The sequence below is a fragment of the Camellia sinensis genome, chromosome 5, assembly GCF_055761805.1.
Source record: "Camellia sinensis isolate YWXY chromosome 5, ASM5576180v1, whole genome shotgun sequence".
In the NCBI taxonomy this organism is placed as follows: Eukaryota; Viridiplantae; Streptophyta; class Magnoliopsida; order Ericales; family Theaceae; genus Camellia; species Camellia sinensis.
This window is the reverse complement of record NC_138965.1, coordinates 105,637,558-105,664,941: the sequence shown is the minus strand read 5'-3', so window position 1 is coordinate 105,664,941 and position 27,384 is coordinate 105,637,558. Positions and strand designations below refer to the sequence as shown.

The 27,384-nt window shown below is 38.8% G+C and overlaps 2 protein-coding genes across 5 annotated transcripts; both read left to right on the top strand.

Annotated features, from left to right (window-relative positions):
- Window positions 1-778: 778 nt before the first annotated feature.
- Window positions 779-7,898, top strand: LOC114279110 (nuclear poly(A) polymerase 1-like). Of its 3 annotated transcripts, XR_014329951.1 has the most exons (8): window positions 779-1,189; window positions 1,292-1,366; window positions 1,451-1,564; window positions 1,645-1,705; window positions 1,800-2,129; window positions 6,807-6,928; window positions 7,048-7,130; window positions 7,553-7,897. XR_014329951.1 is itself a non-coding variant. In XM_082869463.1 (7 exons), the coding sequence occupies exons 4-6, from the start codon at window positions 1,667-1,669 to the stop codon at window positions 6,903-6,905; spliced, it is 468 nt and encodes a 155-aa protein (XP_082725589.1). In that variant the 5' UTR covers window positions 779-1,189; window positions 1,292-1,366; window positions 1,451-1,564; window positions 1,645-1,666; the 3' UTR covers window positions 6,906-6,928; window positions 7,048-7,898. The 3 variants fall into 3 exon arrangements, 2 of the variants coding, with proteins under 2 accessions (XP_082725589.1, XP_082725587.1); XM_082869463.1 differs by having other exon boundaries at window positions 7,048-7,898; XM_082869461.1 differs by having other exon boundaries at window positions 6,807-7,898.
- Window positions 7,899-20,830: 12,932 nt separating this feature from the next.
- On the top strand, window positions 20,831-26,512 carry LOC114295104 (uncharacterized). Of its 2 annotated transcripts, none has more exons than XR_014329949.1 (9): window positions 20,831-21,376; window positions 21,512-21,926; window positions 22,062-22,175; window positions 22,265-22,375; window positions 23,025-23,110; window positions 24,169-24,318; window positions 25,757-25,856; window positions 25,965-26,078; window positions 26,219-26,279. XR_014329949.1 is itself a non-coding variant. In XM_082869460.1 (9 exons), the coding sequence occupies exons 2-9, from the start codon at window positions 21,915-21,917 to the stop codon at window positions 26,351-26,353; spliced, it is 795 nt and encodes a 264-aa protein (XP_082725586.1). In that variant the 5' UTR covers window positions 20,831-21,376; window positions 21,512-21,914; the 3' UTR covers window positions 26,354-26,512. The 2 variants fall into 2 exon arrangements, 1 of the variants encoding a protein (XP_082725586.1); XM_082869460.1 differs by having other exon boundaries at window positions 25,992-26,078; window positions 26,219-26,512.
- Window positions 26,513-27,384: the final 872 nt, after the last annotated feature.

Sequence of the window (27,384 nt, the reverse complement as noted above, 5' to 3'; positions counted from 1 at the left end):
TTTTGAATCGTCCAATCTAGACTTTAAAATTGAACGAAAGTTTAGTAAAGACGAAAAAAGTAACCCCCAAAGGAAGCATGCCCACATTCTTCTTCACTTTTTTAAAGCACAACAGGATAAGGTGGATACGCAAGTAACTCCTCCGACTAGTCTCTATTCTCTAGCTTGTGGACAAAGAATAAGACATGCTAATCAGTGCTAGATAGGATAGTCCAAATTTTAGGATAGTCCAAATTTTAAGAACCTGCTCTACCTCTTCACCCTCTCCAACACAGAGAGAGAGGAAAAAGACAAACACACAAAGACATGCTTCAAGGCATTGTTGCTTCCCATCTCTTTTTCTGAACCCAAAGTATGACAAATGGACCTATCAGCTGATGCAAAGAAACAAGATCTATTCTAATCAGGAGGTTAATTACTTTTTTCAATGACAAGTTAAAGAGTCTGACTATTACCTCAGCACACAAAACCTAGTTTGTCTGTTACGTTGTATTTAGTTAGGAGATTAAGAAGAGATTTAAAAAGAAAAATAAAAAAGTAGACAAAATGAGAATAAAATATATCTATATTTCACTTAATTTCACACACTTTTTCTCTTTTCATTTCTAAATCTCCGTCCAAATTTTTCAACCAAACACAATATTAAAGTCACAAGAGACACTACAAAAAAAGTTGCTTACGGTGACGCTTTTATCACGACACTTTTAAAAACATTGTGATACATTTCAATAACAGACACGCTTTTCAAAGAGTGATATCACCTAAATTAATAGGATGCCCTTTTGATTGTCTTAATATGACAAGTATGTTTAACTTCACAGAGACTTAACCCATATCTATTCAAACATTTCCAAATGGCTCTCTCTCTCTAAAATGGTTCTCTTTCAGTAGCCCTAATTAAGGAGCTGTGGATGCAACCAGCAATGAAGACTTCTTGGAGTTCATAGATCTACAGAGAGATTGATGCTTCTAATCTCAACGATTTCTTGTTCAATCTGGATCTCGATTTCGATTTGTGCACTAGGGCTTAGGATTTAATATTTTCCTTCGAGATTTTTCAATTTCCCTTCCAGATTTTTCGATTTCCCTTAATCTTTACCGATCTAGGTCTTCGTTTTTCATGGATTCAGGTATCCAATCGCTCGTGATTTGGAGTTGCTAAGTTCACTTGAGATACAGAGCTTTCATGGTAGCAATCTTGTATTTGATTTACTAGTTTTCATATATGTTCAAATTTATTATTGAAAATTATTGTATTTACATTTTATTAGGGTTTTGATTTTCATTATAGGGCTTGTTATTCATCGAGTCTGATCTAGACTTGCTGTGAGTGAACTCAAGATTCAGAGGTTTTCATCACTACACAGTAACGATCTGGATTTGTGTTCCATTTAAATAAACTCTTGCTTAGGTTTCGATTTTCATCTCTAAATATGTTTGTCTGTTACAGGACTTGGATATTTCACAAGATTCAATACTGCAGAATGTAGATGAGCAGACAGTTCGTAGTCTCAATGGATGCAGAGTGACTGATCAAATTTTGCGTTTGGTCCGAAATATTCATGTTGTGGTTGAATATTTTTGTTCATAAATTTGGCTTCTTGTATGTGTTGCTGATTATGTTTATTTTTGTCATGGTCATAGCTTTCGTACTACACTGAGATGTATGAGACTCTACACAAAGCGATGTGGGGTTTATTCAAATGTGAGGATGCTCTTTCATTCTTAATGTTTCTTTGTTCTTGTTGTTGTGTCTCATTTCTGACTACATATGTTGTGTGATTCTCTGTCACAATCAGGTTTCAGGGTTTCTTGGTGGTATCAATTGGGCGTTACTTGTTGCTCGTATATGCCAACTTTACCCAAATGCACTACCTAATATGTTGGTCTCAAGGTTCTTCAAGGTCTATAACCTTTGGCGGTGGCCAAATCCTGTCATGTTATGTCCTATTCAGGATGGTTCTCTAGGACTTCCTGTTTGGGATCCCAGGAGAAATTTCAGGGATAGGCAGCACCTGATGCCAACCATAACTCCTGCATATCCCTGCATGAACTCTAGTTACAATGTGTCGACAAGCACATTGCGTGTGATGATGGAAGAGTTTCAGCGAGGCAATGAGATTTGTGAGGTACCTTTGTGAATTTAAAGTTTTATATGTTGATTTTGGAGATTGTCACAGTTTGATGATTTGTATCAATTTGGTTTATTAAGATTTATTTTGCTAGAATGATCCTGCAATTTTAGCTATACTCCTTCAATATTTAATTACTATGACTTACTGTAGTGACCCTCATTCCCCACCTTAGCCTCGGGCATGAGCATTTGTATAATCTTATTTTGCTAAGTTGCAGTAGTGAATTTTCTTGACTTGTCTTAACTAGAATGAGATTTTTGTCTTGGTTTGTACTTATGTGAAATTTACTTGTTGAGTCTTGAGTCTAGCCGAGGTCACCATAAAGCCAAAACCACCTTGAAACCACTTTGGTTGACCTCTACCTTCGTCCTGGCATATTGGCCGAGATGTCATTTTCTAGGCCGAGGTATATCATCAAGGCCGAGGGGTGTATCATCTAGGTCGGGATGTTATCCTTGAACCCAAGTGATCTTGCTCCGGATTGGTGCGACCTAGACCGAGGTGTAGCACATCTAGGCCGAGGTGTGGCACAGCTAGGCCAAGTGTTGTCCGTCCTAACCGGGATCATAGGTACCTCACCTACCGGAGCCGATGTTTTCACCCGATATCAGTACCTTGTCAAAATGTCATGCCGCTTTGCTTGTTAAACACCCTTTCGCCATACCTTGTCTGGTCTGTCAGCCTCCTCTTCGGGGAGAACCAACCAGCCGTTGCCACGTGTCCGAGCTGAATGTTAAATCAGCCGGCGGTAAGTAGAACCTATCATTTTGTATCATATCTTTGCCTTGAGAGAGAGAAGCTCTAAAAGGAAGAAGGAGTTTTAGAGTGGAGGAGTGGATCTTCGAGCTTGATTCCTAGAGATCTAACCGTTAGATTGTGTATTAAGGTTAGATTCTTGACCTACTCTTGTAGTCCTTGTTAATCATCTAGCTGCATTGCATGATCGAACCTGATTTGCAAGCCATGCATTGATTGAAAGTTTGGTTTTAGAAAGAGAAAGTAGTATTCATGTGTTCTTGAATAAAAGCCTTGTTTGATCCAAAAGTTTGCATTAAGATTCATGCTTTTGTGTTTGTTTTCATAGGATCTTCGAGTATGGGTACCCAGGTCCATGTTTTTGAATTCATGGCATGAAATCTCAGCTTTTGTAATAGCAAGTTTTGATCTTTGCATTCATCTTCCTCATGTCCATGTTCTTCATGTTCGTCATGTTCTTCAAGAGAGGGAAACCCAGATTTTCCCGACCTCATTTCCTTGAATATGGCCATCAAGGCAACACCTCGGCAAGGAGTTGTGGGACCTCGGCCTAGACCTAGTTATCGCCCAGCATGTTTTCCCGAGATGAAACAGTGTTTTGACTTAGCTTAGTTTTGAAGGATGCCGAGATCATCTGTATGCATATGAGCTTGTTTGAAAGTGCATTCAATAGACCTTGCCATGTGTTTGTAGGACTTGGACTCTCGCTTGACCCCGACGTTGAAGAACTAGGTGAGTGGTATTTTTGATAAAGCTATGTTATAAAGTTTTAATAAAGTTTTGCTTTGTTCTGAAAAGTACTTGCTAAGCATGAATGACTATCCCTATTTGTGTATCAAGTATTAGCTTTGATCTTGGAAATCTTGAAAGTTCGTACGTGCTAGGGGACTATAAGCATTTGTAGCACAATCTTGAAAGTCCGTACGTGCTAGGGGACTATAAGCATTTGTAGCACAATCCTTGAAAGTCCGTGCGTGCTAGGGGACTATAAGCATTTGTAGCACAATCTTTGTTAATGTCACCCATGAAATTTGAAAGACATTGATTGATGAAGCTCGATAGATTTGTTAGATGAACACGATTTATCCCACGTTTGTGATAAGCTATGATTATGCATTGTTTTGTTAAAGATCACGGATGTCATATATGCAAACCCTTTATTACTTGTACCATTCACTGAGTATCCAAACTCACCCTCTCTATATATATATGTAGGTGATGAGCAGGAAAGCGGTGACGCCTAGGTGTGACTCGCAAGCTTGTTTTGGGTTTTTTTGTTATGTCGGCCTAACTTGTATTCAGGTTGGCAGTCTTGAAAATTATGCTTCTCGGCTCATAATGCTTGTAATTTACACATGTCGGCTGCAGAAGCCTTTTGATCAGGATGTTATATGTATTTTGTACTTCATTATATTTGTATTCAAGTTGTAATATTATGTAAAGTTGTATGCCATTCCATGTAACTTATGCACTGCTCTTCTGGACCACTTGTATTTTTAAATTATTGCTTCCGTATTTGTGAGGCCCATATATATTTATACTCTGATTGTGTGTGGGTTTGGAGGTTGGCCTTCGGTAATCCCGGATTACTGGTCATCACGGCACCATTCTACTAGGGGCGGAATGGGGTCGTGACACTTACTATAATTTAACTGTTGCTCTTTGGCTGCAAATATGGTTGTGCCACTTCCCTACTTGGTAGCCACATCATCTTTTTTCACCCTTACCATTGGGACAATTGCTTTTGTCCATTTCTTATGAGTCGTGGATCTGTTGACTGTTTCCATTTTTTAGGCAATATGTTTATGTTTGATTACTTCTCCATGATTGCTGTAGAAACCTCTTGTTAAACTCAACGTTTAAGCTTATAGATGCTTTGTTTGTTGCTTTTCTTCAAATGTTTCTCTCCTTGAAGCTTCTATGATTATATATTCCCTTAGGTTGGGTTTTTTTAAGAGCTTGGGGGCCAGTGTCGGCTCCGTTAACGTGTTGCTTGGGCAATATTTATCTGTTAACTAGTGTCTGGGCAAGGTTCATATTGGTCTCATAAGTCTGTTTCTTATGATTTGGTTCATTTGAATATAAAGACATTATGACAATCTAGTTTATTTTGCTTTCAAAATTTTGCTTTTCTTGTATCTTGATGTATCGTACTGAATTATATTAGTTTTTTGATATAAATATTTACGAGAAACTTAATAGCATAGTTTTGATGTGTATTGACCAGATATATGCATGGGTGAATAATCATTGTCTCTTCTTTGTAGCAATATGAACCGATGTGACAACGTTACACATGGTGTATCATGTACATTGATGAATAAATTTCATTAAACATTATTATAATTAGTGATGTGTAAAATATGTGGTGCATCTGCCATCACTGGGGTTTCTCTAATCGAGGGAAAAAAAAGCACGAAGAAATCCAGGCTATATGGCCTAATTTGTGTAATTTTCTGGCTAATATGCCTAATAGGCTTATATTCGTTACACCCGGAGCCTAATGCATTAGTCTTTTTTAGAAAGTACTGAAGGATGATGAGAATTGCGAATTTGGCACCTGGTTGATCTACTTTTTTGTGTTCTATTTGTCATTTGTGATTGTGACTTAGGGGTTGTTGGAGTGTCCTAAATAAGTGCACTTTTTGTCTTTTTGGACTAAAAAATTGAGATTGAAAATATGGATGTTTTGGTTAACTTTTTGACTTTTTATGGGAAAATGTGTAATAAAAAATTGTAAAAATTGATTTGTAGGGAAAAATTCGAATTGGGAGTTGTGCAGCCGTAATTGTTGACTTTTGGTGAATAGTGTTAACTTTTTAACTTTTTGAGTAACTTTTTGGCTTTTTGACTCTTTTACAAGTTCCAAAACTTGGCCTTAGATTTATTTTGTCTTTTGCTCCTTTTTATTTTTTATTTTTTGAACACTATTATAACATTTAATATTTACTATGCATCTTTGACTATATAACACATTTCATTTATTGTTTTGTCAGTTACTTTATGACTTAATTCCACAATGCTATTACTTATTCTAGCTAGCACTTACATATATTGAAGATACACAATTCATATTACACAATTCATGGGTGTATACATGGGTGTATATATATCAAAGTGATGAATATAGAAAATAATTTTAATAGTGAAATGTACAGTTCATATATTATGCACCAGCACTAAGATTTCAAAATATTAATTCTTCTTCTTTGTAGTTCATTGAACATTATTCCGATTTTTATTTCTGATCTCTTTGACTCTTTTAAGTGTTCCTCAATAATTTAGAGACATTGGTACAAACACCACCAGAATTTATGACAGCTGGTTGGGAGCAGATCTAAAGCATTGAAGTGCTACCAAAATGTGGATGGGCAACCCATAGTAATGCAGACAAGTAATTACACAGTGATCATGTTTAATAATTAGGATTTGGTTGATTATGTAATATGTCAATAATAATGTAATAGTTAGATAAATAAATGATAGGACAATGCGTGTGATAAATAAAGAAAGAGGATGATGGTGATTGTAGTTGCAGACTAGACTAGACTGTATACACAAGAACTTATGTGTGCATATCTATCTTATCTGTAGATTTGTGATGATGGTACTGGACATCTATAATATAGATATGCATTGGTAAAAATGTTGTGAAAATCACATGTTTTGTTTTGTTTTTGTTTTTTTTCCAATATCCAAGGTGGTTTGTTAGATTCCTTTCGTGTATTCACATTTCTTCCTCATAAATGAAAAGGTAAAGTTTTCTCCATAACATACATGGTTTAGCAGTCTTTCTTTTATCATTAATGATGATTCTAGATGGTATGCTCTGTTTTTCTTTTTTTTCTTTTCTAAATTTTATTTTTTTGAATGTAATTTTGGTATGCTGATGATGACCCCATTAGCAATGTGCAGAATGAACAGTGGGAGATTAAGCCAATGGTTACAAATACTAGTTTGTGTAGTGATCTTGCTAAAAACAGAAGGATTCAATGTTGGAATAACTTATGTTGAGAATGCAGTTGCAAAAGGAATAGGTGAATTTTTTTGTTTTGCAATAAAATAATTAAATTGACTTATTTTGTTTTATTTCTTTCTTTCCTTTTTTAACAATATTCATCGTACTGTTCTTCTTCAATTTTGATATTGCGCGTAGTTTGTTTGGATGGGAGTCCACCGGCATACCATCATGATAAGGGATTTGGAACGGGAATTAACAGTTGGTTGGTTCATATTGAGGTTGGTCCTTTTACAGTATATATAATCAATTTCATGGTTACAGTATATACTATAGAATTGTCTTTTGGGTCTTGTGCTATACTTGGTGGTACAATGCCAAAATTTGGCACACCATTGTCGTGTCTTTATTTTTTCAATTGGTGGTATAAGGCTAAATTTAGCTTTGACACATATTCAAGTTGCTAGGAGGTCTAAATCAAGAGATAACAAATAGCTAACATTTTTGTTATCAAGATTGGAGATGATGTGATCCAGTATTCAAGTTTTACCTGAATTGATTGCTTCTGTAAATAAGGCAACATTAGAAGATGTTAATGGTTGTTTAGGTTAATAAATAATGTTGTTGAGTACTTTCCATGTGTATGCTTTCTAATGTTTGCTGAAATTTTAAACTCATTTTTAATTGTTGTGTGTTGAAACAGACAATGGCATGGATCGAAATTTCATGGCTACTCACCCGTTGTGGTGACTGGTAAACCTATTCTAAGTAAAGATAGACTGGTTTGTAATTGGCATTATTTTTGATTTTTTCTTCTCATGGTTGCTTATGCTTTTGCTCTATGTTATATTAATGGCTGTTTGATGAAACCAAACTTTCAAAGTTACACATATTGTGAATACAATGTGTAAATAAAAAAGTTTTCATTGTCCATGCACTTGGAAATTTCATAATTTCTTATCTTTCTAGCCTTCTTGACATGGTATGCAAGAGTATGTAGATTTTCTAACCATTCAAGTTTATTGAAGTTGTGTTAATGGAATTGGATGATTCAGGTATATATAATCATTATTTTGGTGAAGATGATGATAACTTGATGAAGCTGAAGACAGAGCTGTGGATGAAGTTATTTTCAGAGAATTTGGATAGCACACTGAATATTATCATTATTTTGTATTGTCATATTGTGTTTTAAGGAGTTTAATTAATTCATTTATTTTATGAAAAATTGAAAAATAAATGCTCATTCACATTATGATACATATTTTGAGAATGGTGATGGATGATATAAGTTTGGTTTGAACAGAAGTCAAAAGATCATTAATTATGAATTTTTTTTGTTGTTTTTTTTTCAAAAAAAATGAGAGAAATGGTGGCGTTTTTCTTAAAAACGTTGCGAAATGTCGTCCTGATTACGTCAGAGACAACTCCTCTAACGTGCACAGTTAACGGCTGTACAGAATTAGTGGCGTTTTAGAAAACGTCGTTTAAAGTCTTTAGTGACATTTTTCAAACGTCACAAAGATATAACGACGGCCCCATCATCGACGAATTTTATAAACGCCGTTTTATCTTTTTGCGGCGTTTTTCTAGCCTATTGCGGGGTTTTAAAAACGCCGCAAAATCTCGATTTTCTTGTAGTGAGATCTCAGGACACTTACTTATCTTGTCAGCAAGAAGACCTTTCTCTGAAATCAAGAAGGACTTATCCTTCACATTGCTTTTTAGTATCTTTGCATCAAGGTCAAACTGTGCTTGATCTGCATTACATCATGGATTAAATTTAAGCACTCCGTGTAACGCCCTCAAAAAAATACATAATACCCAACATTTTAGACATGCATTGATACAAAAGAAATCATCAATTTCTATTCATCAGAGTAATTCTTACAACTGTATTACATGTTAACAACAAAAGCAAATGCCCTATGGGCTTACAGCTTTCCAAGTTAACACTTGGTTACACAAAAGAAGAGTACTAACTCTATACATATTACGCCCTTGGCTTGAATTTACATGTAATACATCAAAATAAACAAAAGAAAGAGTCTTCAACTCTCATCATCATCCAAGCTATGTCCTTGGGGGTGGCATACTACCTGTACCTGAAAATAATGTCCCATAAAGGGTGAGCCAACGCCCAGTAGAGATATGCTAAACACAGTATCAGCAATAACTAAGATATTAGCAATTGATAAATGTTCAATTTCCATAAACCAATTCATAACCCGTTTCCATTTCTTATCAGTTTCACAATTTACATCAACGGCTCAGAACCTGGCCAGCCTCTTATATGAGACAGTGGCTCATATTAGACGTTTCCCATTTTTCAATAGATAAACATATTAGTTATATCAACATCTCAACAGATAAGCATACAAGCTGTATCCACATTCAATGGATATGCATATTAGCTATATCAACACTTCCAATGACAAGCATATGAGCTGTATCAACACTTCCAGAGATAAGCATATGAGCTGTATCAACACATTATCTGACAAGCATACGAGCTGTATTAGTGGAGTCCATCCCCTATCTCCTCCCAAACAACATCCGGTTTAGAGGTCCATCCCCTATCTTCCCCTAAACCGTGGAGTACATCCCCTATCTCCTCCTACACACACAATGCATATATACACAAAGGTCATATACACAATCAATCAATACATAACGTTAATGTATTCTGTCAACCGTCATACTCTATGACATATCCAATTGATTAGTTTTAGTTTGCCTAATCATCATGCATTGTCTACAACAATCAAAACTACCCTCCACCGGTAGCCCAAGCAATTATTTCTAAACAGATAATAAAAGCTCCAACAGATAAAATATCAATGTTTTCAAAATGAGCAATTAATAAATCTAACTCCACTATTCAACCATATAATGAGTCAATTTCATTATTTCCAACTCAATTCCATATAACCACCATTTTCTCAAATTAATCATACCAATTAATTTATACAACAAATTAGGGTTTTCTACCCCATTTTCCAATATTGACCCAATGGCCTATATATCCATAACAAATAACAATATCATTATTTTGAAACCCAAAATACGTATTTTTGAATCAAAATAACAAAACCCCCTTTTCAACATTTTCAAACCCTAACTTCCCAAGATCAACCATTTAACAAAATACCCAAATATCTAGGTCAAAACCCATAGTTGTGAGTAGGAATCCCTACCTCAAAAGATGAGACCCAAAGAAGAAGATGGTGAAAACAAAGTTGTTTCAAACCACGAGTTTCTCGGATCAAAAGATAGCCCTCGACGATCAACAACCTTTTTGTAAAGACCAAAGGTGAGGAAAACACCCTAGCTAGATCAATATCTAGAGAGAAGGAAAGGTTTTAGAGAGAGAAGCTCTCAAATGGTTTTTTCAAAAAAGTAAGAGAGAGAAAGGATGAGAAAAAGTGATTTAAAACTGCCCCACAGCCAACTGATATACGACATTCCCGCTCGAGCGGAAAACACACGCTCGAGCGTCAAGAACAAAAACTAGGTCCGCTCGAGCGCAAAAGGGCCCGTTCGAGCGCCAAGACACAAGAATAAAGTAAATCTGCTCGAGCGCGAAAACCAGTCGGCTCGAGCATAGATTTCCCCCTCCCAGAACTTACACCAAAAAGGCACTACCCGCTCGAGCGTCAACAAACCCGCTCGAGCGCTACCGCTCAAGTGTAAAGAAACCCGCTCGAGCGTAGAAATCACACCTGCAGAAGTTTTGCAGGGACACAAAAAACTGGGAGTGTGCAATCCCCGCTCGAGCGGACCTCCTAAAAACTGGGCAACAAAGAATTGAAACCAAAGCCCAACCAACCTGTAACAACTCCGCCCAAAACATCCTAAAACTCAAACAAATGAAATTAAAGGACGACAACAAGATAGATACAACTACCAACTTCATGGAACCAAGTCCGGAATACAACAGAACAGTAAAGGGACAACCGGGATTGCTATAACCTCCCCCCCTTAAAGAATTTCGTCCCCGAAATTAAACACAAGCTTGTCAAAAACAGGTTTTCTCCATTCTCAACAATATTACAACATAATATTAAACAACCTGACCCATTACCGGTCAATCCCATCTCTTCACAAGAGGCAAAACACATTATTCATAACAACCTGCATTATCAACATGCATTCTTTTGAAATCAACCAATTTCAACCTGTTTCTCACCATTTCTTAACACATGCAACATTAATATTATGCTTGCATTTCCATAATATACTTAACATACGCAATGTTAAAACAAACTCCCATTAACCAAAACATTCACAATGTTTTACAACTTAAGACATATACAATGCTCTTAAAGTTCAATAATATTACAGAATTTCATTACAAAGTTACACATCAATAAACATATCCGGATACTTTTCACGGACTTCCAACTCACGTTCCCAAGTGGCTTCCTCCACTCCGTGATGTTTCCACAAAACCTTCACCAAGGGAATGGTCTTGCCTCGCAAGACTTGATCCTGCCTATCCAAGACTCGAACCGGTCTCTCCTCATACGAGGCATCCTCATCTACCTCTAAGTCGGTCCAATCCAACACATGGGACGGATCCGGCTCATATTCCCGAAGCATACTAACATGAAAGACGTCATGAACCCCGGACAACTGCGGTGGCAAAGCCAAGCGATAAGCAACTTCCCCAATTCTCTCAAGGATCTCAAAGGGACCAATAAACCGAGGGGATAACTTCCCACTCTTCCCAAACCTCATCAAACCTCGCCTAGGTGATATTTTCAAGAAGACATGATCACCTACCTCAAACGCCAAAGGCCTCCTCCTACGGTCAGCATAACTCTTTTGGCGGCTCTAGGCTGTAACAAGCCTCCTACGGATAAGCGCAACTTTCTCCGTCGTCTCCCTAACCAACTCCGGACCCAATAAAGGTGCATCACCCACCTCGGCCCAACACACTGGAGACCTACACGGTCGGCCATACAAGGCCTCAAACGGTGCCATACCGATGCTAGATTGAAAACTGTTGTTGTAGGCAAACTCCACCAAGGGCAAGTGCCTCTCCCACGTCCCACTAAAGTCAAGGACACAACCTCGAAGCATATCCTCAAGGATCTGAATAGTATGCTCGGACTGCCCGTCAGTCTGAGGATGATAAGCCGTACTAAAGGTCAACTTAGTGCCCAAGGCACTCTGTAAACTCTGCCACAACCTAGCAGTAAAACGAGGATCTCTATCTGAGACGATCGTCACTGGGGCCCCATGTAATCTCACTATGTCCCGAATATACAAGTCGGCGAGATGATCTACCAAATCTCTCACGCGCATAGGAATGAAGTGCGCCGACTTAGTCAACCGGTCTACAACCACCTAAATGGCATTACTACCCCACTGAGTCCTCGGAAGACCTACAACGAAGTCCATAATGACATGCTCCCACTTCCACTTGGCAATAGGCAAGGGTTGCAACAAACCCGCTGGCCTCTGATGCTCGGCCTTCACTTGTTGACAAGTAAGGCACTTCGATACGAAAACAGCCACATCTCTCTTCATACCCCGCCACCAAAACTGGCGACCCAAATCCCGATACATTTTAGTGCCTCCCGGATGCACCGCAAGGCGTGAATGGTGAAACTCTCGAGTACTTCCTCTCGGCAAGACTCTGGTACAAACAAACGGTCTCGGTATCTCACACTCTAGTCGGGATACACCGTCAGATCCCTTTCAACCTTCCCACTGGAGATCTTCTCTCGGAAGGACTCCACCTCAATGTCACCTCTCTGTGCCTCTAACACTCGGATCACAAGTGTAGGCTGTGCAACAACAGAAAATAAGGCCGCAGCCTCAACAGATTCACCCAGAAGCAAATCAAACTCACCAAGCGCACCCAACATCTCCCATTCCCGGATGGCTATACAAGCTACATCACTAATGGATTTTCTACTAAGGGCATCAGCCACAACATTGGCCTTTCCCGGGTGATAATGCAACTCAAAATCATAGTCCTCAATGAACTCCATCCACCTTCTCTGCCTCAAATTCAAGTCTCTCTGTGTAAACAGATACTTCAAACTCTTGTGGTCTGAGAACACCTTGAACCTCTCACCATAAAGGTAGTGCCTCCAAATTTTCAAGGCAAAGATCACTGCTGCTAACTCTAGGTCGTGTGTAGGGTAATTCTTCTTGTGTATTTTCAACTGACGTGAGCCATAAGCTACCACTTTCCCCTCTTGCATCAACACACAACCCAAACCCTCTCGCGAGGCATCACAATAAACCGCATAACCCAACCCTCTCTCCGGAATAATCAAAACGGGAGCGGTGGTCAATCTAACCTTCAACTCTTGGAACGACTTTTCACAAGTCTCACTCCATACAAACTTGACCCCTTTCTGCGTCAGTCTAATCAACGGCGAAGCTAGCCTGGAGAAATCTTTCACAAACCGACGGTAGTACCCAGCTAATCCCAGAAAACTGCGGATCTCAAACACACTCTTAGGCTGTGCCCAATCTTGCACTGCCTCAACCTTGGATGCATCAACAGACACCCCTTCCCTGGATACCACATGGCCTAAGAATTTGACCTCTCCTAGCCAGAACTCACACTTCCCAAACTTGGCATACAGCCTATGAGCTCTAAGCAACTCGAGCACCACTCTCAAGTGTTCCTCGTGCTCCTCCTCAGAAGGCGAATAGATAAGAATGTCGTCCACGAAAACGACTACAAATCGATCCAAGAATTCCCGGAAGATCCGGTTCATCAAGTCCATAAAGACTGCCGGTGCATTGGTGAGCCCAAACGGCATCACCAGAAACTCATAATGGCCATACCGCGTACGGAATGCCGTCTTAGAAATATCTTCCTCCCTGACCCTCAACTGGTGGTAACCCGATCTCAAGTCTATCTTAGAGAAACAACAGGAACCCTTCAGCTGGTCAAACAGATCATCTATACGGGACATAGGGTACTTATTCTTGACCGTAACCCAATTCAACTTCCGGTAGTCTATACACAATCTCAAGGCACCATCTTTCTTTTTAGCAAAGAGGGCCGGTGCTCCCCACGGCGAAACACTAGGGCGAACAAAACCCTTATCTAGCAATTCCTGGAGCTGAATCTTCAACTCACTCAACTCGGCTGGGGCAAAACGATAAGGTGTCATAGAAATCGGCGCTGTGCCGGGCACTAAATCGATAGAGAACTCTATCTCTCTGTGGGGTGGTAAACTAACGAGATCCTCGGGAAAAACATCCGAATACTCACAAACCACCCTCGGCAAAACAATCTGGGTCTCATCACACTCACCACTCAAAAGGCTAGCAAGTAGACCACTAAGCTCACTCCGCCCTCGCGGATCATACATCGGTGGCAACACACTACCAACTCGATCCCCCAAGAAATGGAAACACTCCACGCTCAAGGTACAAACCGTGACCCTCTGGCGGTAGCAATCAATAACAGCTCGGTATGACGATAGCCAGTCCATACCCAAAATAACATCAAAGCCCTTCATGGGCATGACAACAAACGGAAAAGGAAGCCTATGGTCTGCGACCTCTATATCACAACCCCTAACACCTTGTTTCAAGATCAACTCACTACCAATAGGCGATACTACACATATAGGAGATGCTAACTGTGCTAACTCCAATTCCAAAACGGATGCAAATGCAGCAGATACAAAAGAATGAGATGCACCCGTATCAATCAAAACACTAGCAACCGAGTTGCAAAACAGAAAGGTACCTCTCACTACTGATGGAGCCGGTACTAGATCCTGTGCGATAACAGCATACACGCGCCCTGTAGGCCCCTGATCTACCTGCTCACCTCTAGGAGCAAAAGACTGCTGCACTGACTGGGATGATGAAGCTCCCGGATTGGCCCTCGAGGCCTGCACAGACAGAGCTGGCTGATAACTCTGCGTCTGCCTAGAACCAGACGCTCCTGAAGTAGCACTCAACTGTGGGCAATACCTCATCAGGTGCCCAGGCTGACCACACTGATAGCAAGACAAAGGCTGGCCCCTGCCCTGACTCTGGCCCTGAGGTCTAGCTGTAGAAGAAGCAACTCGCTGACCCCCTCCCTTCTGCGGGCAAACCGAAGATTTGTGACCTAGCTGGCCACACGCAAAACAAGTCAAGCCTCCCTGACTACCTCTCCCAGAGCCCATACTCGACACTGGAAAGGTCGATCTATCCACACCACCCTGAGACTGCTGAGGGTTAGAACCCCTCTGTCTCCTGCCATCACCCTGACCATCTTGGCTCCTCTTGGAGCCTCTCTGCTCCTCATCCTCCTCCTGCATCATAATCTCCATATGAGCAGCAACATCAACCAAACGTCTGTACTCTCGGATAAACGACCCTCTAACCCTCAGCTTGAGTCCGCGCCTCAACTTCTGCTCAAACTCAAAGCAACGGCGTTCCTCAGACGCTATTAGTTCAGGTGCAAACCTGGACAGACTAGTAAAAGTAGCCTCAAACTCGGCCACTGACAAGCCATGCTGTTTAAGCTGGCAAAACTGTTCCCTCAGCTTCTCCCTAGCAGCTGAAGATAAAAACTTCTCCCGGAAAGCATTCACAAACGCCTCCCATGCACCACCAACACTGCCCTTCTCGTACTTCCACCATTGACCCGCATCTCCCTTCAGTTGGAAGGATACCAAGGTCACCTTTAAAGCCCCGTCCTCGATGCCATGCATCTCGAACGTCTTCTCCATTTGTTCCAACCACTCGTCAGCCTTAAGTGGCTCTTTCGGATCCCCAACAAACTCGTCCGGATTGGACCGGAAGAATTTCCTCTTCAAGAAAGAAGGCCCTGCCTCAATAACCTGGTTCTCAGCTCTGAGAATACCCAAGGCCCCCGCTATCTCTCGAGCCAAGGCGCCTATAGCCTGCTGACCCGTTGGCTCGGCCACATTGGCCTGACCAACTCCCTCCTGCATTGCCAGAACGTCATCCGGTAAAGGTACCTCCTGCCTACCATGCCTACCACGCCTACCACGCCTTCGTCCTGACATCCTAATAAAGGTAACCAAGACTATTAGCACATTCACAAATGTGCCGAAACTATAACACTCGCGTCCTAATGCATGGACAACTGTAATTCACTCCACGTAAGCACATAATCACGTAAGCAATTACGAATTTCATTTCCGGATAATGATAGTCTCGAGGCATTACTAGAGTTCCGGTTAGAAACAGCATTGATCAAGTGCTTTTCCAACAAGACTCCCAAAAACCCAAGGATCCAATCAACATCCTAGAAACTAAATCCCATACCCACATAGTCACATAAGCATGTTATTAATTAAGCACATAGCATATGACACTACATCTAAGTCTCTATCAAGCGAGACAAACCCATTGTGATCCTAATCACTTCCCACGTACCCAAAGTATTCGAACCCGGTACGCTCTGATACCAAGTTGTAACGCCCTCAAAAAAATACATAATACCCAACATTTTAGACATGCATTGATACAAAAGAAATCATCAATTTCTATTCATCAGAGTAATTCTTACAACTGTATTACATGTTAACAACAAAAGTAAATGCCCTATGGGCTTACAGCTTTCCAAGTTAACACTTGGTTACACAAAAGAAGAGTACTAACTCTATACATATTACGCCCTTGGCTTAAATTTACATGTAATACATCAAAATAAACAAAAGAAAGAGTCTTCAACTCTCATCATCATCCAAGCTATGTCCTTGGGGGTGGCATACTACCTGTACCTGAAAATAATGTCCCATAAAGGGTGAGCCAACGCCCAGTAGAGATATGCTAAACACAGTATCAACAATAACTAAGATATTAGCAATTGATAAATATTCAATTTCCATAAACCAATTCATAACCCGTTTCCATTTCTTATCAGTTTCACAATTTACATCAACGGCTCAGAACCTGGCCAGCCTCTTATATGAGACAGTGGCTCATATTAGACGTTTCCCATTTTTCAATAGATAAACATATTAGTTATATCAACATCTCAACAGATAAGCATACAAGCTGTATCCACATTCAATGGATATGCATATTAGCTATATCAACACTTCCAATGACAAGCATATGAGCTGTATCAACACTTCCAGAGATAAGCATATGAGCTGTATCAACACATTATCTGACAAGCATACGAGCTGTATTAGTGGAGTCCATCCCCTATCTCCTCCCAAACAACATCCGGTTTAGAGGTCCATCCCCTATCTTCCCCTAAACCGTGGAGTACATCCCCTATCTCCTCCTACACACACAATGCATATATACACAAAGGTCATATACACAATCAATCAATACATAACGTTAATGTATTCTGTCAACCGTCATACTCTATGACATATCCAATTGATTAGTTTTAGTTTGCCTAATCATCATGCATTGTCTACAACAATCAAAACTACCCTCCACCGGTAGCCCAAGCAATTATTTCTAAACAGATAATAAAAGCTCCAACAGATAAAATATCAATGTTTTCAAAATGAGCGATTAATAAATCTAACTCCACTATTCAACCATATAATGAGTCAATTTCATTATTTCCAACTCAATTCCATATAACCACCATTTTCTCAAATTAATCATACCAATTAATTTATACAACAAATTAGGGTTTTCTACCCTATTTTCCAATATTGACCCAATGGCCTATATATCCATAACAAATAACAATATCATTATTTTGAAACCCAAAATACGTATTTTTGAATCAAAATAACAAAACCCCATTTTCAACATTTTCAAACCCTAACTTCTCAAGATCAACCATTTAACAAAATACCCAAATATCTAGGTCAAAACCCATAGTTGTGAGTAGGAATCCCTACTTCAAAAGATGAGACCCAAAGAAGAAGATGGTGAAAACGAAATTGCTTCAAACCACGAGTTCCTCGGATCAAAAGATAACCCTCGACGATCAACAACCTTTTTGTAAAGACCAAAGGTGAGGAAAACACCCTAGCTAGATCAATATCTAGAGAGAAGGCAAGGTTTTAGAGAGAGAAGCTCTCAAATGGCTTTTTCGGAAAAGTAAGAGAGAGAAAGGATGAGAAAAAGTGATTTAAAACTGCCCCACAGTCAACTAATATACGACATTCCCGTTCGAGCGGAAAACACAACGCTCGAGTGTCAAGAACAAAAACTAGGTCCGCTCGAGCGCAAAAGGGCCCGCTCGAGCACCAAGACACAAGAATAAAGTAAATCTGCTTGAGCGCGAAAACCAGTCCGCTCGAGCGTAGATTTCCCCCTCCCATAACTTACACCAAAAAGGCACTACCCGCTCGAGCGTCAACAAACCCGCTCGAGCACTACCGCTCGAGCGTAAAGAAACCCGCTCGAGCGTAGAAATCACACCTGCAGAAGTTTTGCAGGAACACGAAAAACTGGGAGTGTGCAATCCCCGCTCGAGCACAAGAAGATCCGCTCGAGCGGACCTCCTAAAAACTGGGCAACAAAGAATTGAAACCAAAGCCCAACCAACCTGTAACAACTCCGCCCAAAACATCCTAAAACTCAAACAAATGGAATTAAAGGACGACAACAAGATAGATACAATTACCAACTTCACGGAACCGAGTCCGGAATACAACAGAACAGTAAAGGGACAACCGGGATCGCTATACTCCGCATTCAGGATATAGAAAGAAAATATATATTTGAAGAATAATGAAAATTTAGCTTTATGTATAAACTATAATCACTCAAAAGCAGAAGCACATTAAATAAATGGCATAAGATTCAACTTCTTACATGTCAAAACTGTTTAATATACAATTAATTAGCTCAAGCATCTAGTGTGCCTTCAGAAATTGTTTGGAACCCCAAAGATATTAGCATTGGCAAGCTGCTAATGCCGAAATAGATTTTCCTCGTGGTGCTCAACCCAGATTGTCCTGCCTACAATGGGAATAATCTCAGATCCAGCCATTAGTGTAGCATTCTTTGAAAAGAAATAATTGCGTGCTTATGAGACAAGTGGTACCATTGGAGAGTTTGATATACATTGTTGGACCCATTTTTTAACTTTGGAGTGTTCTAAATAAGTGCACTTTTTGACTTTTTATGAAATATGGGTTGGGTGTGGGTTGAGTTTGAAGTGATGTGATAGAGAGGTGATGTGACTTAAATAGGATAGTGACTTTTTGACTTTTTGAATTTTTTTGAGGATGCCAAACTTGGCCTTAAACTTTTGCGACTAGTGGTGATATAACATGTCACTACAAGAATTTACACATTTTGCGACCACTTTTGCCGACCAAATAAATTTTGGTCGCAAAAAAATGACATTTGGCGACCAAATATTAATTAGTCACGAATGATCATTATTTTTGGCGACCAAATATTATTGGTCGCAGAAGGTTATATTTTGGCGACCAAAAAATGAGTTGGTCGCAGAAAGTGGTATGCTTTTGCCAACCAACTACAAATTTGGTCGCGGAATGTCACATATTTTTTGGCGACCAAAAATTTGTACGCCAAAAACCTATTTTCAGCAACCAAAAAAAAATTAGTCGCCAAATTTGTACTTTAGCGACTAATATTTTAGTCGTCGTTGATTGAGATTTGGCGACTAAAAAAGTTTGTCGGCGAAGGTACCTTTTCTGCAACTAATATAGTCTTTTGGTCGCCAAAAATTTGGGAGGGAAATTTGATTTTTATAGAGGCGGGAATTGAATTTTTTTTGCGACAAAAAAATTTGGTCGCCATTTTTAAAACGACGTCGTTTTGTACAGGAAAATAGAAAAAAAAAGAAAAAAAAAAAGAGAAAAAAAAGCCCTAATCTCTTCTGTCTCTAGCCCTCTCTCTGTGTCCATGTTGGTCTGCCCTCTCCCTCTCTCTGTGTTCTCTCTCTCAATCGGTGCCCACTCTATGTAGCTCACCGAAGTCCCTCACCACCATTGCTCAAGTCCGTCCCACATCGCCACCGCCGCAAATCGCCATCGCCCTCTGTCTAATGGACTCCTCATTTCTAGAAGATCCTCACCCAATCTCACCTCATCTCAGACCAACGTCGCACGCCACTGCTAGCGCCACCACCGCCGCCGCCGCATCCTCACAGGTTCTCTCTCACTCTCGGTCTGTCTGTCTCTCTCTCTATTTCTCGCTCTCTAGCCTTTTAATTATTTGAGATTGCTTTCTCAATAACATTAATCTGAAGGGCAGATTTTGATTCTGAATCTTGCTCACCCCATGATTCCACATCAAATTGATCATCTTGTAACTCAACCTTTTGTTCCAATGGAGTTCTTAGCTCTACATTATGATGGATAGGTGAAGATGCAGTGTCTTCTGTAATCTCAATAGCATTAATCTTCTGGGCAGATTTTGACTCTGAATCTTGGTCATGTTGATCTGAAGACAATGGGACTGTGGTAGCATCAGCAATCTGCATTTTTAGCTCTGCATTATGATGGGTAGGTGAAGATACAGTATCTTCTGCAATCTCAATAGCATTAATCTTCTGGGTAGATTTTGACTCTGAATCTTGGTCATGTTGATCTGAAGACAATGGGACTGTGGTAGCATCAGCAATATGCAGACCGTTTCTGGATGTTGCAACCATAGAAGAGTCAATAACACTATTGAGGAATTCTGAATTAGAATCATCACAAGAAACTGTATTGCACAAAACAGAGTCCAAATTTGATGAAGCAACTACCTGTTGATCCACCTCATTTTCTGTGCAAGATTCTTGAAGATGCTCTGGGGAACATGCCTCGTTGATTTCCATACCATTCTGATGTAAATCCTCAAGAATAGTAATAGATTCTTCTTGCAATTTTGTGGGACTGGTAGAAAAAGATTTGATGTCGCCTTCATTATCATCACAATGCGAGCCAACAACAGCAGTAGCCACAATCACAACTTCCGAATGAACAGTTTCAGTTACTACATCATCTAAATGCACATCAGGAACTGGTGGAGGATCTGGAGAGCTTTGAAAATCAAGTGAAAATTTAACGCTGCTATGATCCTTTCCAATGATATCCATGTCAGTGGGGAATCCACCTGATTCTTCACAATCTGCTGCATTGGAAGCCACATCAACATTTTTCTCTCTAGAATATGAAAAACCCACTTCTGCTGAATCAAGTTCATATGGGGAAATATTTTCTGATATTCCTGAGAACTGATGCTTTGTAAAGCTAGTAGCCTCTAGATTATCCACTGTCGGAGTTGAGCTAATTGCTCTCTCCTCGGGCATTGGAGGAGCATCATCTACTTTAGAAACTATGCCATCAGGCTTCATATCAGGATGACAAGTTTCCAGTTCTGGGAAGGCTGAATCAAGATGCTGCTCTTCTGCATGTGAAGCAACTGAATGTGGTGAGACAATCTGAATGTCAACCGAAATTTCGGGACATTCATCTTCTGCGTATTCTGCTTGAAGTGAATCATCTAAAAAACTTTCATTACTATTATTTCCATGAGCAGCAGGCTCTAAGTGAATCATCCACATGATGGTTTTCAGAAGACAACTCAGGGGGGAAATCATCTCGCATTTGGGAAGGACTATCAGAGAGATTAGATGTGCAAGGTAAATTTTCTCCCAGATATGCTGTATTCTCTTCCAGATTACTACATTTTGTATTAAGTTCATTATTGGAAGATATTTCATCCAATTCCGGTTCCACTGATGAACATTCCATCAAACTTTTTACTGGATCTACAGGTACAAGCATAGGAGTTGAAACAGCATGACAGGAAATAGAGGATGGTTCTGCAAATTCAGGCCTGTAACTTGGGATATTGGCTTCCTCATTGCAAACACCATCACAGACCATGTGCTTTGGAGCTTGGGTCAATGGACTCTCCTCATTGACAGTATGCCTGTCAGATGTCATGTTAACAATCTCAAATTCACAAATGTGGTCTTATAAGTACTACAGGTTCAAGTAATTTTAATTATTATGGTGTGTTCCCGTTGAGAGGTAAATTACTTAATGTGAGGGAAGCAAGCCATAAATAGATAATGGAGAACGCTGAAATTCAGAGCATCAAGCAGATTCTTGAACTTCAGCATGGAAAATAGTATGACAGTGTGAAGACTTTGAGATATGGCCATTTGATGATCCATGACTGATCAGGTTTAAAACATTTAACTTCTTGTTTTGTTTTTTCTTTTGGTTTTATCTATATGTTGATTCATTACTGAGTGTGGATGCATTTTAGTTTGTTTGCTGATGACTTGGTTAAAAGTTTCAATTTTTATGCATTCACAGGACCATGATGGATCACATATTAAAGGGTTGTTGATTAATTTTATTCATTCATTTTGGCCATCGTTGCTAAAAATTCCTTCTTTCTTAGTTGAGTTCATTACACCTATTGCGAAGGTATGTACTCCATATCCAATCTTACTTCCATTACTGTCTAATGGAACTGAAAATGCAGTTTATAATAACTGGTATTTATTGTTGCACAGGCTACTCACAGAAATGGGAAAGTTCTAGCGTTTTATTCCATGCCGGAGTATGAATCTTGGAAGGAGAGTTTGGGAGGCAATGCCAGCGGTTGGTCCATTAAGTACTATAAGGTTTGTATGTTCAAGATCACAGGAGGGATAAATCTAGGGTACTCGGTGTTTTTGCATGTGTTTTTGTATGTTCAAGTCTCAGGAGGGATAAATCTAGGCAATGCCAGTGTTTTTGTATGTGTTGTCAGGAGGGAAAGTTCTAGCTTTTTATTAATTTCTTTGGGGAAACTTCCTGCGGGGTCATCTTGAATGACTTAGTTGAACCGATTGGAATCTTAATGTTAGTTTTGTTCCTAGTGGAGTTGCATTTGTATTTGACTTGCCGTGAAAAGAAGTTGCATGTGTTTTTTACATGGTTATCTAGTTTGGACCACCTAGTTTGTAAAGTAAATATTTTTTCATATTGCAGTAGGTGATCTATTCTTTCATATTAACTTAGCTGTGCTATTGTCAATGCTTAGTACCATCCTTTTTTGAGGTTGGAGGAGAAAATGTTGCCTTTAGTAAATTTCCACATTTGAGGGTATTAAACAATGTTGAAATTGGTGATAGAGCTATTGTTGCTAATTAATTTAGGATTTTTTTATCATGGCTGCCAAATAGTAGTTCATTTTTTAGTTGGTTTGTGCACATGTAACTTTGTTGGTATGGGTGTATTAAAACAGAGACTTGCATGAATATCTATAATGCATTCGTAAATTTTTTGTAGGTACTATATGCGTTGGGGTCTGCTACCCCCTCCAAAAAAATTACGGGAATGTGCTTAGAAAAAGCTTTACATCCAGGTATATTTAGGTACGACTTACAGCTTTTTGGTGAGCATATCAAAATCCATATAAGACGTTGATTTTTTATACCCAGACTCTTCTTCATTCTTTTTCTTCTAATTTATCAAGTGAGAGGAAGATTAGTTATTGACTTTAAAGAAACTTGTCTCTTTGAGCTTACTCAGAGCTCCTGTATTGCATCTCTTCTATGATATTCATTGGATGATTTTATCCTCTTGTAATTGACACATTGGATGCTTATTGATGAGGGGGAATTGCAAGAAAATGGTATCAACTCAAAATAATTACAATGTCACAGAAGTACAAACAATTCATGCATTAGATTGTGCAACTAAATCTTGTGTTTCCACCTCTTTGCTATTATTTTGAGTTTATATCATTTTATTGCAGTTGCCCCTATTGATAAAGCTAGATTAAGTTTAAAATTTGGTTTAGAAGAATTACTTTCTGCTTGCAGCGTGATGAAGAGGACATGGCCGAATTTGTCAGGAATTGGATGTTTTAACAAATTTTCGTTTCTCATTGACTGCTTCTCGATACTGTTACACTAGGACTGCTGCTTTTATGACTAGAGTGATTCTGCGATTTATACTATGAAATTGGAGGACACTTTTTTGGTCTAATACCTAGCATCAAAGTCAAATGTTTCTTTCTTATAGTACTTCTGAACATACTCTTAAATTTGTTTTAAATTCAAACAAACATATTGGAAGTGGGAATTGATTTGAATTTAGTGTGCGTCTTGGTAGGCCTATTGGGTTATCATTTATCAAGAAATGAGTTCCTTAGCACTAGTGTCATAATCATCATTTTGGCTTTTGGGCTTTTCATTGCCTATTAACAATACAAAAATGATTATCCTCCTTATATTTGGATTGGCTAAGTGGCATGTTAAAGTACCTAAAGGTCTTGGATTTGGGAAATAATCAACTATCAGGTCCAATTCCTTCCGAGCTTGGGAGCTTGACCAGCCTTGTGAAAATGTAAATGGTGTTTGACATTTTGTTTCTTCAATTGAGTTTATGTGTTTGCTTCTAGTTTGAGATTTTGCTTTTCTTGTTTCAGGAACCTTCAATCCAATGGGTTGACTGGAAAGCTGCCTTCTGAACTTGGCAATTTTAAATACCTTGAGGAACTTCGGCTGGATAGGAATAAGCTTCAAGGAAACGTTCCTTCAACTAACAGTTCAGATTTTACATCCAGCATGCATGGGATGTAAGTAAAAGATTCATATATAATTACACTATAATTTCTCTAAATGTTGCAGTTATCTGTTTGGGGATCGATTTGATGCGTTTTCACTGAAAATAGTTGCTTGTAGCAAGAATGTGAATAATATTAATTTAATTTCTTGTGGTAAGTAAACATGTGAACTTGAATGAAGAAAATAAAAATGTATAACTATATACTTGCACTTCCTAGTTATTTGATGTATAATTTAATTTTTATGATGCCCATGTTTTGATTTGTTTTTTCACCTTTCATAGAATTTCATTGTATATACTGTTAAAACATTAAATTATGCACCAGATTCTGGATGCCCATGTTTTGCAAATTCAAACATTGGACCTATTGAAATTATGCACTTTCAGAAAGAAAAAAACGAATACTAGTTGTCAGTTAACAACAGCCATCTAATATTACATATAGGCCCAAATTTTTTCCAGATTAAATATCAAAATGAAATCTTACTTGGCTTATGTTTTTGAAAAATTAATTAGAATGAGATATTATTTGACTATAATTTTGAAAATTAAGACATTCAGCAATAAGAATTTGTTACCATTATGTTTTCTTGATGGATCTTAGGAAAAAGATAAATTGGCCAAACAGTTGAGCCATCTCCGTCACATAGTCTAAGACAAAATTTGCATAGAAAGCAAGTTATGATTGAACAGAAACATAAGCAATGAAATTCTATGAAAGGTGAAAAAACAAATCAATACACACTACAATTATGAATTTCTGTCTGATGCTTGAGGGACTACAACAAAACAAAATAGAAATTGGTTTGAATGAGAATTAAAGTGGGAATGCATTACAAGTTCATGATCTAATCTTCAACATAGAGTAACCAAGTTACAAACATCAGATAATCACAGAGGCAAGTTTTGCAAGAATGGAGGTAACTAAACTACCACTTGTGTTCCAGGACATACCAAAAAGAACAGAGAGATTTGATAAAGAATATGCATATAGTACACGACATAACTACGGAAAGAAGGGAAGAGAACGGTAAGGAAATACTTTGGATTAGTGGCAAATTACATTAATGTCAAGTTGGTCTCAGAATCTCAACTAAATATATATGAACATCATATAAAAATGTATAATTTAATTTTTTTCCCCCTGTAGTTATTTGATGCAAGTTGCCTCTCTCTCTCTCATGCATACGGACATGCAAATGCATACATGCATGAATTGTTGCCTTTTAGTTATTGTGGCATGGTTCTGGTCCCCTTGATGCTTGCTTACCATTTCAGATTAAGCATGACCTTGCTGATGCTGACTACAAAAAATAGTTTCTAAACTTTTACATCTATGATGATTTTCAAAGAATCCTGTTTTAGTTCTTGAGCATTTTGTTGTCACTTCTTGTTAGATTGAACTTTATTTTTTCTATGACAATTTTTCACTTTGTGTGCATGTGCAGTGTGGATGGTGGAAGACCAAGTAGTGCAAGTATCTTTGTTGGTGGCTTTGTCTTGGGTGGAATTGTTGTTGGAGCACTAGGTTGTATATATGCACCCCAGGTATGTGTGCATTCCTGAACTGTTGTCTATCCATTAGAATTGGATTTATTTGGTCAAATCTCTGGATTGTTTGATATGCGGTACTTCAAATTTGATTGGATAACATAGTTGCTGTGAGGTTCATTTGCCTTACAGATCAGCAAGGCACTGGCAGGAGCAGACAGGAAAGATTTGATGAGAAAGCTACCAAAATTCATATATGATGAAGAGAAAGCCTTGGAGGTGAGATCTTTCTCTTGCATTTTGGCAACTGCAACTGCCAAAAGATTTGGTGTATTTTTTAATTTTTACTAGGGATCTTGTCATTGATTCATGTTGACAATATGAACTCTCATCCACTTTATATGATTTGATGAGAACAGAGAACACGCAAAATCCTGACTGAGAAGATCGCGCAGCTAAACTCTGCCATAGATGATGTCTCTTCGCAGCTCTGTGCTGATGATACCCCAAATGGAACTGCTATAAGCCCGGATGGACTTCAGGCTTCCATATGACAAACTGTTCAAAAGATATCCTGAAGTTGTTTATAGATGAGAAATGTTTGAAACAAATCCTTTAAATTTTCACTAGTAAACTAAGGGCTCAAGGTGGGGCCCTTATGTATTGTGTCGAATGTTAATGATTCAGTTAATTTGAATGATGCTTTAAAATTATAGGTTTATTATGGATTGAATGAATTATTAGGAATTACAGGTGTATTGTTTTCCTGCTTTGGTGACTAATTTATTAGTTGCGACATCCAAAATAATTTTTTTTCGCAAAAAATGACAATTGCCGACCAAGAGTTTTGGTCGCAAAAAATACATGTATTGCCGACCAAAACAGCTCTTGGTCGTGGAATCTCACTTTTGCCAACCAAAAGTTTTGGTCGCAAAAAGACACAAATGGCGACCAATTTTTTTGGTCGCGAAATGTGATAATTGGCGACCAAAAAATTTGGTCGCGAAATGTAATAATTGGCGACCAAAATTTTTGGTCGCGAAATGTGACAATTGGCGACTTCGAAATTTGGTTGGGAAAATATCACTTTTCGCGACCAAAGTGTTTTGGCGACAAAATAAATTAGTCGCGGTAATTAAATATTTAGCGACCAAAAATTTAGTCGGCAAAACCCAACTTTTGCCGACCAACCACAATTTTGGTCGTGAATTACTTTTGCCGACCCTCAATTGGCGACCAAAGTAGCGACCAAAAAAATTAGTCGCGGATAACTTTTGCCGACTAAAAATAGACTTTTAGCGACCAATTTTTTTGTTGCCAAAAGTGTTAATTCTTGTAGTGTGTAGTCAACTTTGTATTGTTCTCTAGCTTCCCATATCTTCTCCATCGCTTTATGTAATCTAGACTTCTACAGGGACCATAGTTTAAATGTTGAAATAACTTCTTCACATTCTAGACCTTTGCCATTATCACAATGGTGACCACTGAAAAGATGAAAGATGTTCTTCCTTTCTTCTAACACTTCCCCACTTCCTCTTTCTCCTCTTCCTCTTTTCCCTAAATTAGTTAATAAAAGATATCACCA

What these genes read in the sequence shown, in the direction of transcription:
- LOC114279110 (XM_082869463.1), top strand. Translation starts at nt 1,667, where the DNA reads ATGAGACTCTACACAAAGCGATGTGGGGTTTATTCAAAT. An exon ending in GATGTGGGGTTTATTCAAAT is followed by an intron (nt 1,706 to 1,799) that starts GTGAGGATGCTC and finishes TGTCACAATCAG; the next exon opens with GTTTCAGGGTTTCTTGGTGG. An exon ending in GAGGCAATGAGATTTGTGAG is followed by an intron (nt 2,130 to 6,806) that starts GTACCTTTGTGA and finishes AGCAATGTGCAG; the next exon opens with AATGAACAGTGGGAGATTAA.
- LOC114295104 (XM_082869460.1), top strand. An exon ending in TCATTACACCTATTGCGAAG is followed by an intron (nt 22,176 to 22,264) that starts GTATGTACTCCA and finishes ATTGTTGCACAG; the next exon opens with GCTACTCACAGAAATGGGAA. An exon ending in ACATCCAGCATGCATGGGAT is followed by an intron (nt 24,319 to 25,756) that starts GTAAGTAAAAGA and finishes GTGCATGTGCAG; the next exon opens with TGTGGATGGTGGAAGACCAA.